Source organism: Cavia porcellus, unplaced genomic scaffold (genome assembly GCF_034190915.1).
Source record: "Cavia porcellus strain 051 isolate PalLab524CR breed Dunkin Hartley unplaced genomic scaffold, mCavPor4.1 scaffold_49, whole genome shotgun sequence".
NCBI classification, from domain to species: domain Eukaryota; kingdom Metazoa; phylum Chordata; class Mammalia; order Rodentia; family Caviidae; genus Cavia; species Cavia porcellus.
This window is the reverse complement of record NW_026947532.1, coordinates 1,229,144-1,242,072: the sequence shown is the minus strand read 5'-3', so window position 1 is coordinate 1,242,072 and position 12,929 is coordinate 1,229,144. Positions and strand designations below refer to the sequence as shown.

Genomic DNA, 12,929 nt, shown 5'->3' with positions numbered 1-12,929 from the left:
TTTTCAGTTCATCTCGTTGCTGTGTCTGCCCCAATCCGGCAGGACCCAGGTGATGATAAACGGGTGTGCTGGGCGCCGCTGCCGCCACGGTCGCAGGGCTGGAAGAGGGGAGGGGTCGGGGGGGGGGTCGCTGATTGGCCGCGCCGCGGAAGCGGCGGGAAAGCGGGTCCCCGGTGCGGCGAGTTATCCGCCAGCCTCGCCACGGCGGTGCCTGGGCAGAGGTGAGGTCCTCATCGTCCCAGGTGCATCTCCCCGCCAGGGCACGGCGCAGGGCAAGGCCACAGAGGCAGCCCACAGCGCGGTTTCCAGCGCTCACCACGCTGCACAGTGGACCCACAATGCTCCGCGCCGGTCGCGCCCACAATGCCCCGCGCCGGCCGGGCTAGCGAATCTGCGTTCGGCTGACTGCGCCTACGGACCCGGCAGTTTCCTGCGAGTTGAGCGGTCCGGGTACCCTACCGCGGGACAACGCCACGAGCGTCAGGGCTTCCCGCGGCTCGTAGGCATGGCCTCCTTGCTCGCCAAGGACACCTACCTGCAGGACCTGGCCAGGAAGATCTGCGTTCAGCGCGGCCCCGAGCGGCCGAAGCGCGAGCGGGGTAACGCGGGATTGGCCGGGTCGGCCCGGGGCCGGGCCTGGGCCTGCAGCGGTTTTCCCCACCTGATGGCCCGAGCGCCCCTTGCAGAACAGAGCCTGCACTTTGCCGGGAGGAAGCAGCGCTTTTGACAGCTGCCCCGTCGCCGTTTCCTGTGTCAGCCCGAACCCCTGCGCTAAGAGGAGACTCGGCCGGCGCGGGTGGCTCGGGGACAGTGGGGAGATCGGTTGGGCAGAAGAGCCTTTCCCGGAGCCTGCGGAGAAGGAGGGAAAAAGAGGGTTTAGGGTCTCCCCCAGAGGGGAACGCAGGAGTGGGGCCTGCAAGTGGACCCCGAGGAGGTCAGCAGGGTTCCCAGGGAACTAGCAAATACATCATAGGATTCCTTCTGGTAAAAAGAAAATGCTTGGGGCTGGGGATTTAGCTCAGCGGCATAAGCACCTGCTTTGCAAGTGCATGGTCGTGAGTTTGATCCCTGGTACCGATAAAAATAAATAAAAGAAAATGCTTGTTATACGAAATTTTGAAATTTAAGCAAGTTTCTCGCTCTTAGTTGTAACCACATTTTGTCTTTCTAGGCTTTGTGTGTGAGTTGTGAACTTTGAAACTGTAGTTTACATTCTGTTGTGGAATTTAAATTGTGCATATTTTCCTCACCCCTGAAAGTGAGAGCCTGCTGCAAATGGATGTTTGGGGGGGGGGGTTCCTGGTTTTCTCTTAGATAATGTTATGGGAATACCCTTGAAGCTGGACCTTCTTGGGTAATTCTTACAGTAGAATGCGTGCGAAGGTGTTTGGTTTTTGATCTGTGGTTACTCTGCTCCTAGTCAGTGTGTGGTTCCAGCTTTGGGAAGGATAGGGCCTGCTGGCCCCTGCGCCATGCTTCTCTCAGTGCATGCTTGGTAATTAAAACCCTCGAAGGACCTTCCTGCTTGCTATGTGACTCATGGATCCGAGCTCACTGCTCTTTTATCATTTTGCATTTCAGCTGGTAAAGCTCAAGGTTCAGAAGCTGCTGGACCACCAAAAAAGAAAAGGAAGAAGACACAAAAGAAGTCCCGAGAGGGGAAACAGAAATCTTCAGAGCACAAGGCCAAGTCTGTGGAGGTGAAATCTCCAGTGGCTTCTGGGGCCAGAAAGCCAGCAGCAGTGATGCAGGAGGAGGTTTCCAGTGCCACGAGAGCCCCTGCAGGTGAGGGTCTGGGACACCCAGGGCAGGACCAGCTAGGGCTTGGATAAAAGCATGGCTCTCTGCTGTTAAGAAAGTTGGGGATTTAGCTCAGCGCCATAAGCGCCTGCCTTGCAAGTGTGCGGTAGTGAGTTCGATCCCTGGTACCGATAAAAACGAAAAAGTCAAAAAAAAGAAAAGAAAAGAAAAGGCACCGTCGTGCACCTGGGATAACACAAGACCCAGGAGGAAAGATCAGCCGTGCTGAGGGTGGGTGGGATGCAGGGCCTCCTGGCATCCAGGATGTTATGGGCAAGGCCATCCTTCTGAGGCCTGCAGCAGCTTGTTCCAGTGACTTATAAGAAATGCTTTCTTATACCCCAGTGACTTATTTGGGAGTCAGTTGCCTGTCCTAGAGGGGTAGCAGGGACCACCCAGGTTGAAAAGGTGAGAGTGTACCTGATTGTCCTGCGGTTCCATGAGTGGCCACGGTGTGGGGCCAGGGAAGCAGAGCTGAGGCTTAGGTGCTGGACCCTGGGGAGGGACGGAGGGCCCCTTCCACCCCTATCTCTGTCCCTACAGATGGCCGTGCCACAGAACCTGGCTCCGTTTTTGCCTTGGACATCCTGAGAGAGCGACTGCACAAGAAGATCCAGGAGGCCCGGGGCCAGGTAGATGGGGACCATGTGGAATGGTTTTTCAATTTGCCCTGTGTCCCTCTTCCTGGGCAGGCCCTAGGGGAAGCTTGGTCTTCCTTCTCAGGAAGCCATGGTTGCTGACACATGATGGTGAGGCACAACCTGTGTCTGGCCCTCTAAAGGCTGGTGCCCTGGCCCTTACATGGCACCCTCTCCTGGCATGGTTTTGGGGCTGAGTGCTGGGAGACGCAGCAGGAGAGCACAACTTGGCTATGCCATGAGCAGGATCTGCGATGGTCAGGGCAGGGGCTCAGATGCCATCTAAGTCCTGAGCCATGGGAGAAAGGATGACAGTGCTCAGAATGTCCAACGACGTTCTGGCTTATGGGAAGGCTTAGGGACAGCAAGCACATTCCTTCTAGGGGGTCACTTGCATCGTGGGTAAGGGAATGTCTTACCATGGTACACTGTGCATCGGGACTCCTCACACACCTCCCAGCACTGGGCCCCTTGAGGTGAGGAGGACTCTGCTGAGTGGACCTGCTCCCACCTAGGGCAGCACCATGGAGCTGTCTGCGACCACTCTGGAGAAACGGCGCCGGAGAAAGCAGGAGCGGGAACGCAAGAAGAGGAAACGGAAGGAGCTGCTTGCCAAGAAGAAGGCAGCCCAGGCTGAGGAGGCTCAGGAGAAGGAGGAAGTGGCCAAGGTGGCTCCAGGGACTGCCTGTGCAAAGCCCAAAGAGCCAGTGCTGATTTTCAACAAGGTGAGTGGGAGGAGGGCCAGCCTCACTGCGTGCTGCAGCCCCTAATCAGTGGCGCCCCTGCAGAGGGGACACAGGCAAAGTGCTGGCTCAGACTGCTGCAGGGCTGGGGGCATTGGAGCCCACCATCCACAGCCGTCTCATCCCCAGGTGGAGGTGAGCGAAGAGGAGCCAACCAGCAAGGCCCAGCGCAGGAAGGAGAAGCGGCAGCAGGTGAAGGGGAACCTGACGCCGCTGACAGGCAGGAACTACCGGCAGCTGCTGGAGCGCCTGCAGGCGCGGCAGAGCCGACTAGAGGAACTGCGGGAGCAGGATGCGGGCAAGGCCCAGGAGCTGGAGGCCAAGATGAAGTGGACCAACCTGCTGTACAAGGCAGAGGGCGTGCGCATCCGGGACGACGAGCACCTGCTGGAGGATGCGCTGAAGCGCAAGGAGAAGCGGCGGGCGCAGCGGCAGCGCCGCTGGGAGAAGCGCTCAGCGCAGGTGGTGCAAAAGATGCAGCAGCGGCAGGACAAGCGGCGCCAGAACCTGCGAAAGAAGCAGGCAGCTCGGGCCGAGCGGCGCCTGCAGAAGGCCCGAAAGAAGGGCCGGGTGCTGCCACAGGACCTGGAGCGAGCCGGCCTCGCCTGAGCCCTGCTGTGACCCTTGCCTGGCCCAGTGTCCAGCACAGTTCTTTCTGCACCTTCCCACCTGTGGCTGCTGTCTCTGCCCAGGCGCTGTGGTGCTGCGCTGTCCCCTAGTCCCTAGACCTCAGGTCCCCATGAGAGGACACGGTCCTGGTGTCCCAGAACTGGGACCCCGCAGCTGGGATTGTGTATCCATGCAAGAGTTACCTTAGTCACGTCCTCAGATCGTGGTGTGGGGTCACCCAGGTCCCCCAGCAGCCTGTGAGGTGGGAGCACCTCTGGAAGCTTTCCAGTTAGGAAGAAGAAGCCGGGTGGCAGCCAGGAGATTGGGCCACAGCTGCCTTATTTCAGTCCTCAGCAGGGAGGGGGCAGCTGGCTTCACAGAAGCTGCAGGGACCAGGTGCGATTCCGAGTCTGGATACCAAGGCTCCCACCAAGCCAGTGTTCTCTGTAGTCCCTCATGGTGTCCTCACAGCTCAGAACCCAGGGCAGGAGTATCTCCCCAGATCCCGGCCACATGGACGCATCTGGGCAGCCACTGGCTTGAGGGCCATGGTTGGCACCTCTTGGAGCTGGTACCAGAAGCATGGGTGGGGCAGTGGTGTAGACATGGTTAGGAAGCCTGGGTGTTCCTCCAGGCAGCAAATCCACCTAGCTGAGCCTGCAGCTGGTGAGAAATGGGGCAGACAGGCTCCAGTGAGCAGCGCTTTCCTGTGCTCAAGGCTCCCTGGCTGTGCTGTGTTGTGGAGTCTCATCTGACAGGAAGCTAGGCGAGTGTCAGGCCCAGCAGCTGGGCAAGTCCTGGGATTGGGGACCCTCAGGTCTTCCTTGAGCTGTGCTGTCTGCCTGTAGGAGTGGACAGACAGCAGCCTCTGGGCTGTGACCACCTGGGGAAGGGAGCTGGGCCTGAGCACTTTGTCCCAGGCAGGGCTCCTGTCCAGGCACTTGGTCCTGGCCTGGCCACTGTGGATGGTGGTGTGAGCTGTCCCCTTCTCCTGGCTTCTATCCTTCAAGGCGAGACCCCAATAAATGGCTTTCACTGCTAACCTGGTCCTGAAGTGTGTTTCCTGGAGGGTGGAGTGACACATAGCTCCTCAGCAGGATTCAGACGCTATCCCTGCACAGGTCTGCAGCTGTCAGAAGAAACACATTCCCTTGTAAGGAGGAGACTCATGATGTGCTGTGGCAGCTGCTGTGATTGCCTGAGGTGTGGAAAGCACTGAGGAAAAAAAAGTCTGGAGTTTGTGCCCTATGGTGTCACTGCAGTGAGCATCTCCCAGAAACCTCCCATTGCACCCTAGCTAGAGGAGAAGCTTTGAGAGGGAAAAAAAAAATGCTTTCAAAATAAATGGTAAGCAAGGGCTGAGAGGTTTTGAATCTAGGTAATGTTAGTTCCACAGAATTCCATTTTGGTAGCTAGACTGCACAAGTGATTCTACATTTGTTTTTTTTTGGTTTTGGGTTTTTTGTGGGGGATACCAGAGATCAAACTCAAGACCTCCCACTTGGTGACTGCATTTAAAATGCTCATTTCCTTGTCTGTATTAACCACATTTCAAGTGCTAGATTGTTACAGAAAAACTGATATAAAACCAAATGGAAGACTGCACCAAGGAATCTGGAAGGCAACTGTTGATTATGCCAGCAGGCTAATGAGAATCAGTTTCAGATCACCAGCACTGAGGCAGTTTTGGGTTCAGTTTAAATGCAGTGTGCAGGCAGGAAGTGCCAGGCATTATATGACTGATTACATGGATTGAATTAAGTCATACATTGTCAGGTAAACTAACGCTAAATACATTTACTTAAAAGGAGTTTTAACAGGAACATTCTAGGGGTGAGGGGAGGGGGTGCCAGCAGTTACTTCATCCGAACCAAAGTCCTTGAAGCCAGTTAGAAGCCATGCATTTTCTTCACTAAGGGAAGCACAAGCTGAGAACTGTCAGTAGCCAGGGCATTATCAGAAGAAAAGCAGCCGGACCCAGACAGTCAAGGATGCCTGAATCCAGCAGGGTGTTTACGTGACCGGCAGCAGGAGCAGAGGTGGAGGCTGCTATTTGATTTTAGCTTGGTGTAGCACATCTATGCCTTTACTAATCATACAGTCATATTCTTACACGCTGACTGCGTTCTGTTAATAAGCAGCACAGGCACAGGATGTTACGTATTTTACAAGGTGAGTTAGGCAGTGCTGATACAAAGCCAGCCACATCTTGTAACTGGAACCCAGGTAGACAGGAGTCATGGGCAGAGGTAGCTATCGGTTAGGTCGGGAGCTGGAGCTCAGTTCTGTTACTTGTAAAAGTTAGAATTTAAATCTGCATATCCTGAGATAACTACTCTTGGTCCATTTGTGTGACAATAACAGTGCCTGAGCCAGGGTACTTACCAAGGACAGATTTACTGCTCCTGTTTCCAGAGGCTGCAAGTTTGGGGCCTCAAGACAGTGTCGGTTGGCAGGAGGGCAGGGAGCACACAGGAGGCCAAGTCCTCTCCACTGGAGCCCCCCTGTGCCTCGCTGCGAGGCTTCTAGGCTGTCCCTACCTGCCGGGGCGCAGGGGCCTGGCCTCATTTTTAGAGTCCCCCACTTCATAGGGTTACTGTGTGTAACAGCAAGGAGCCGCATAGCGGCAGCCACAGAAAGCTGAGTTTGGATCCACAGCAACAGAAGAGCCATGTCACAGTTTCATACAGACAAAAGCGAGTTTATCCTAAAAGTCCAATGACACAGAACCCCAAGAAGAGGTAGGGGACAGCACCAGATGGAGAGCCCTCTGGGGAAGGAGCTTGTGTGAGAGGGAGCCTTCTGCAGGAGAGAACTCCTATGCTACTGTCTATTGGTGTCTTAAGGACCATTTTGGGCAGAAGTGGCTTGGTGCCCTCAGAGTTGCATGTCTTAGGGCAGCTCTTGGGCCTGTAAATCCAAGCACACAGCGCACTCGACGCTGTCTTGTGTGTAACATCTCCTTCCCAGCTGGGCAGCAGCCACTGTCATCTCAGCAATCCCTGCGTCTGCTGACTCAGTTTATAACCCTTCCCTGATGCTGGCAGTGAGATCACAGTTCAGAGGGTGGCATTCAAGCTGGAGCAGTCAGCAGGAGATGGAAAGGGTGTGTACAAGACTAAGAGAAAGGGAACCAAGTAGGATGGGGCAGGTGACCTCAGTCCAGAAAAAAGGATAAGGAAGAAACCCAGAAACAGAGAAGAGCAGGAGTGGGGCTGGAAGTGCCCGCCTGTGGGCAACCACAGTGAGTGAGTAGGCGTTGACTGGATGCAGGTGAACCTTTCGGTTTCGGAGAGTTGGGGATGGAGCCCAGGGCCTGTGCACATTAGGCCAGGGCCCCACTCTTGGGGTCTGTACCTGGAGCCCAAACTGGTGCATGGCAAAGGCTCAAAGGAGTGAGACACTTGGCATGGTCTTTAGGGCCGCCGGAGTGAAATCCTCAGCAGAGTTCGTAACTCTGCGGCCGGCCACTAATGCTGGGCAGCCATATTTAATCCGAACAAGCAAAGAGCTGAGTAGACAATGGAAGAAACCTGAGCAAGATCTTGGGCAGGGTTCAAGGACCCTCAGAGCAACAGATGATGCTAATTAAGGAAAACTACCCAGAAAGTCTCCAGGTGGCCTCGGCTGTGGCTTATCTTGCCCCCTGAAGGTCTTCTTGTCCTCAGTTCAGCCATGCCCCGCAGCCATAGACCTGCATGTGTACTCAGTTTCAGCGGCTCCAGCACCCACCACTCAGCCACATTCCCAGCCCTGAACTCACAGATCTCAGTAACGTACAGATCTCAGTGTAGCTGCCCAGAGTCATTTTGGCTGAACTCCAGTTAGGACCCAACAGACCACAGAATCATGGGGGAACAGGGTGACTGGGGCCAGGATTCACCTGACACTCTCAAGGGTCTGTTGTTTTAAAAGCTGCCAGGGCCAGGAATACAGCATGGTGGCACAGTGCCTCCCTGGCAAGCACCAGGTCATGAGTTCAATTCCTCGTGCCAAAATAAACAAGCTGCCAGAGAAATTATGTCACATTGGCTCCCTCCAAGTCTGCCTTCCCCTTGGGTCAGCTCTTTGTTTTCCAAAAGTGGTTGCAGGTGAGGAGTTGAGAAATTCAGGCCAGCAGGAACAACAACAACAACAAAAAACCTGCGTAGTCATTTAGGCATGGCATCTGTTTTCAGCAAGTTGAGGTGTCCAGCCTCAGGCCGGGATCCCAGGGTGCAGCCTCTGAGGTCCAGCTTTCCAAGGTGCACGAAGCTGCCAGTGAGGCTTTCCTGTTAAAGGGGGCCTGCGTACCCCAGTCAGCAGTGCATGTGCCCATGGTGAGGCTAGCCCTCAGCTCTCTCCTCCGACAGTTTCTGGAATGGGCAGGACAACATTAAAACGTTACATTTAAAAAGAGGGCAAGGGGGATCTGTGTCTAGGTTCACCTCACTCGGCTTCCTTGAGTCACAGCACTGTGATGCTGCCTCAGTAGGTAACCCGAGGGCATTCGCGTAGTGATAGCAAACCCAGATCTTAGCCATAGTTACAAAAGCAGCTTCATGGGCAAGGAAAAAATGTCATCAAGGTGACAAGTGAAAAGCATAATATTAAAGCCATCAAAAATCTTTGGAGCAATCAGCTCCAATAGTAAACCTTCCACCTGACAAAGCCCTCAAAACACAAACCTCGTGATTTTTACTCAACTTCTAAAAATAGTGTGCAGATAGGTGTTTGGGATTTTCTTAACCTTCAAAATCTAAGGACCTCAGAAACCTTGCTTTAAATAAAAAAGATCAGACGGAAACTTGATGTACTTTTCCTTCTACAGAATAGCAGTTTTCAAGGCAAATTCCTTGATACGTGACTCTTCAACATATATTCTATCTGATCTTTACTCATTTTTGGTTTTATTCTTTAATTTTTCAAGGAAAGATAGGATATTTCATAACTTATTTTTAATAAATGTACTTGGTGTTGAAATGGTACAGCCCATAAGAATTTATGGGAATCATGATTCCCCGTTACATTTCTTTGAAGCCTTATAATGTTTTCATTCATTAGTTGGAATGGTTTTGTCCTGGTTTGTTTGATTTTATTATGTGTGATGGTATGAACAGCTATTTTGAAGAAAACAAGACATTATGGCAGCCACTGCTGATTTAATATCATCTTGCTTTGAAGTCCTACCATGCTTTTGTTCTTCTGTTTCCATTGGTTCTATCATTTTGTGTCTTATTGGATATTGGTATGTGTGATAGTATAAACAAATTTTCTATAGAAAATGAGATCATATAGTAGCCATTGTTGATTTTCTGTTATTTGTTTCTGAATGCCTTGTAATACTTTCATTCTCTTGAATGGTTTTATACTATTTTGTTATGTTTGATACTATTGTATGTGAATGTATGCTCAACTATTTCAAAGAAAGACACGTTATTGTAGCTACTGTTAATATCCAGTTGTCTTGTTGGAAGTGCTGTGTTGCTTACATTCTTCTGCTCTGATCTGCTTTGATCTGGCCTCTTTTTTTTTTTTCTACTAGACATTGTTTCCTGCATGGTTTATCTCCTCAGTCACTGCCCAAAGGACTCTGAGAAGTTGCAGGAATATGAAGGCGCAGACACAAGGCCCAGCTTCTTCTCCAACGTTGTGGAAAGGAACTGTACATCACGAGGCATGTCCTCTTTTGTCTTAATCTTTTAAAAAAAAAAAAAGTACTCTATTTCTTTAGTCTATTTATGAACTCAGCAAAATTAAAACAGGTAGAAAGAAGAGGGGTAAGGGATAGACAGGGAAGAAGACAGTTCCAAAATGAACTAAGTTTTCTCTTAGATTTTTAATATTTCACTTTGTTCTGCTCCTTTTCAAAAACTGAATTGAACTACTGGAAGGTGATATGAAGAATCTTCTATTGCTTTGGTGGATAAGTAACATTATTTTGGATCCATTTTCATCATTATCCCACTGTTTAAAAGGCTACATGAAACTGGACGTGGTGACACACAGCTGTAATCCCAGCACTCAGGAGGCTGAGGCAGGAAGATCCCTGGGAGTTCAAGGCCAACCTGGGCTACAAAATGCGTTCAAGGCCAGCCTGAACTCTATAGTGAAACCCTGCCTCAAAAAGACTAAAGTAAAATAAAGTAGCCCCATAAATCTATCAATCAGGCAGTGCCAGAGCCACACCCAAGGATGGGATACAGCCTCTGGGGACATAAGTCCAGCCCCTCAGCAGTGGAGGCATCTAGCCCGAAACTGTACAAAGACCTCCCCATTCTCACATTCTTTGTAGAACTGGAAGGAGAGAAGTACTCAGGAAGTCACTCCTGGACATTAGCATTATCTTGATCCTAAAGCCAGACAAGGATTCAACCAAAAAAGAGAACTGCAGGCCAATCTCTAACGAGCACAGATGCAAAAAGCCTCAACGAGATACTGGTAAATAACAGGTGGTGGTGGCAGCTTGCGCCCATAATCCCAGCACTTGGGAGGCCCAGGGAGGAGGATTTTGAAAGTTCTAGGCCAGGCTGGGCTTCATAGTGAGTTCAAGACCACTGTGAGCTACACCGTGAGACCCTGCGCCACCCAGACAAAATACTGACAAACAGAGTGCAGCAAATCATCTGAAAGGTCACAGAGCAGGACGAAATAGGCTTCATCCCGGAGATGCAAGGATGGTCAGCACCCACAGTCAGTGGCGGGGTTGCGCCACAGAAACAGAAACAAGGGGGCAAATCACACCACCTCACTAGATGCAGACAAAGCCTGTGACAAAACCCAACGCCCGCTTATGATTAAAAAACAAACAAACAAACAAACAAAGAAAATAGGTACAGAAGGATCTTATCTCATCTGATAAAAAACCACTAGGACATACCTACCAATGTCATATTAAAACTGAAGGGATGTAAAGTGCTGTGCTGTCATTCCCCCAGCTCAAAATAAAGTTGTTTCTTAACTGTACCTGTCTGCCATGCCTGTGTAGCAGCCAGGGACGCTTGGTCTCATACATTGTGAAGGAAAAAAAGAAAGAAAGAAAGAAAAAAATACTGAAGGAAAAAACTGAAGGTTTTGTAGCAGGACTCAAAATCAAGATCACACAAAGGTCAATAGCGTTCCTGTGCACCGATAATGAACTCCCCAAAAAAGAAATTGTGAAAACATTCATAACAGCATCAAGAAAAATTACTTAAGGATTATCCTAACAAAAAAAGTGAAAGACCCTGACAGTGAGAGCTACAGTACTCGAAAAGGTGATCGAAGAGGAAGTGGAAAATGCAAATTACCCTGGGCTCCTAGGTAGGCAGAACCATAGTCAAAACAGCTGGCTGTACAGAAGTAATCCCTATCCAAACACCAGCGGCGCTCCTCCCAGAGCTGGAGAAAATAATCCTAAAATTCACAGGGAACTCGAGACCCAGAATAGCACGAGCAACCCTAGGCGGCAGAGTTAAGCAGGAGGCCTCGTGACCCTGGGTCTCAGGTTATGTTACAAAGCTACAGTGATGGGAATGGCATGGTAGAGACACAGAGAAATGAATCGGAACAAGGACACAGAAGCAACACGGGCACTTTTGGCTCTTTGACCTTGACAGGAAGACCAAAACCATTAACTAGAGGCCAGACAGCCCCTTCAATAGATGGCACTGGGCAACTGGGCTGCCCGCAGGCAGGCGGTGGCGTCTGTGCCCATACAGCCCACCATGTGCTAAACGAAGATGGAAATGACCCTGCCCCTGAGACTTGGAGCAGCCAGCCCCAGATAGGATGACTCATGGGTCTGCTTCGGATGTGTGTTGCTTCTGGTGCCAGGAGCCCCCAGGACGTGAGGTTGGAAGCCAGAGTTGGCCATAAACACCCCTGGGGACCCCTCTGTATAGAACTTCAGGGCAACAGCACTGATCCTGGGTGGGAGGTCAGGGATGAGGAAGGGGACCCACTCATCCCCCTTGGCCTTGGCCTGGCCCGGCTTGAGCGCCAAACTTTTCATATCCTGGGACCCTTTCCCCTCCCAGAGGCGTCTGCCACAACTGCAGGGTGGTGGAGTAAGAGGCTGGGTCATTGCATCATTGTTCCAAGCCATGAGGAAATGGTTTTAGTTTTGGTTTTTTTGGTGCCAGGGATCAAACTCACAACCTCGCACTCGCCAGGCAGGTGCTATGCTGCTAAACTGTACCCCAGGACCACACTGTTGTTCCAATTTCAGCAGCATGGCGCCTTCGTGCCCACTGACTGGGCCATGGCTGTGCCACAGGTTCCTAAGCGAAAGCCGCATCTGCTGTGGGCTCATTCACCCAAGAGCACAGGGAAGCCGGCTGTGTCAGAGGAATCCCGGATCCCTCACGAGTCGCTCGGAAGGGGCCTTTGTCTCTAAACTGTGGTCTGGAGGGCTTTCCACAGGCAGGCCTCACCCTGCTGTGGCCTTTGGATGCTAGGAATTAGTTGTGTAGCTCCAAGGGCTTGCTAAGTGGCTGCACTGAGCGACCCTGCACATCCGGGGCAGCACTAGGTACTAGTACTGAGTCTCGGTGCTGTGTTCCCCTCCCACTCTTCTCAGTCACCTCCCACCGCATCTGGACCTCCACAGCCCTCTTTAGTGGGGTCAGTGAGGAGGCTGCACCTCAAAGGGGAAAGTGGCACTGCTGGAACACACGGGTGTCACCCTGCAGGGCACTGTGGCTCGGAAGGACAGACACACAGGCAAGAATGAGCCGCAAGGAGCAGGTACAGGGGCTCATGCCTGTAATCCTAGCGCTCGGCAGGAGGATCCTGAGGCAGAATCTCGTATCTTTTCGGTGGTTTATATTTTCAGCTAGTTCATGGTTTTCTGGGAGCTAAGCATCTCTTTCTTCCCACAAGTTGTTTTATGGGCACCCTTGGACACAGTATGCATTGGAGCCCCTAAGCTGCCCTGCCCCGCTCTGCCCTGGTCCTTTCTGGCCTTGACAGACGCCTGTCCCCTGTCTGTGGGTTAAATCAACAATGAACGTCTCCTTTTAGTGAAGAAAGGGAGCTGGGGGGTGTAAAGCACCCCGCCAAGTGCTGGCTGGACAGGGGGACTGCGGGCTTGGTTTCTTCATTTGCAATCTCAAGTGGGCTGCCTCACTTCCAGGCACAGCAGGGAAACAGAGGCGACAAATGCCCACTGGGCTTAGAC

General features: G+C 52.0%; 1 protein-coding gene and 1 pseudogene across 2 annotated transcripts; one reads left to right on the top strand and one right to left on the bottom strand.

Moving 5' to 3' along the window:
• Positions 1 to 373: 373 nt before the first annotated feature.
• Positions 374 to 4,832, top strand: Surf6 (surfeit 6). 2 transcript variants are annotated; one of them, XM_003473136.5, is made up of 5 exons: positions 374 to 599; positions 1,582 to 1,785; positions 2,344 to 2,432; positions 2,954 to 3,163; positions 3,311 to 4,832. In XM_003473136.5, exons 1-5 carry the CDS (start codon positions 506 to 508, stop codon positions 3,788 to 3,790), a joined length of 1,077 nt encoding a protein of 358 aa, XP_003473184.1. In that variant the 5' UTR covers positions 374 to 505; the 3' UTR covers positions 3,791 to 4,832. The 2 variants fall into 2 exon arrangements, with proteins under 2 accessions (XP_003473184.1, XP_013011201.1); XM_013155747.3 differs by having other exon boundaries at positions 407 to 1,495.
• A 4,483-nt stretch (positions 4,833 to 9,315) lies between these two features.
• On the bottom strand, positions 9,316 to 9,503 carry LOC111757767 (small nucleolar RNA SNORA73 family; annotated as a pseudogene).
• Positions 9,504 to 12,929: the final 3,426 nt, after the last annotated feature.

Coding starts and splice junctions, on each gene's coding strand:
- Surf6 (XM_003473136.5), top strand. CDS start 506: ATGGCCTCCTTGCTCGCCAAGGACACCTACCTGCAGGACCTGGCCAGG. Junction 1,786..2,343: donor TGCCACGAGAGCCCCTGCAG/GTGAGGGTCTGG, acceptor CTGTCCCTACAG/ATGGCCGTGCCACAGAACCT. Junction 2,433..2,953: donor TCCAGGAGGCCCGGGGCCAG/GTAGATGGGGAC, acceptor GCTCCCACCTAG/GGCAGCACCATGGAGCTGTC.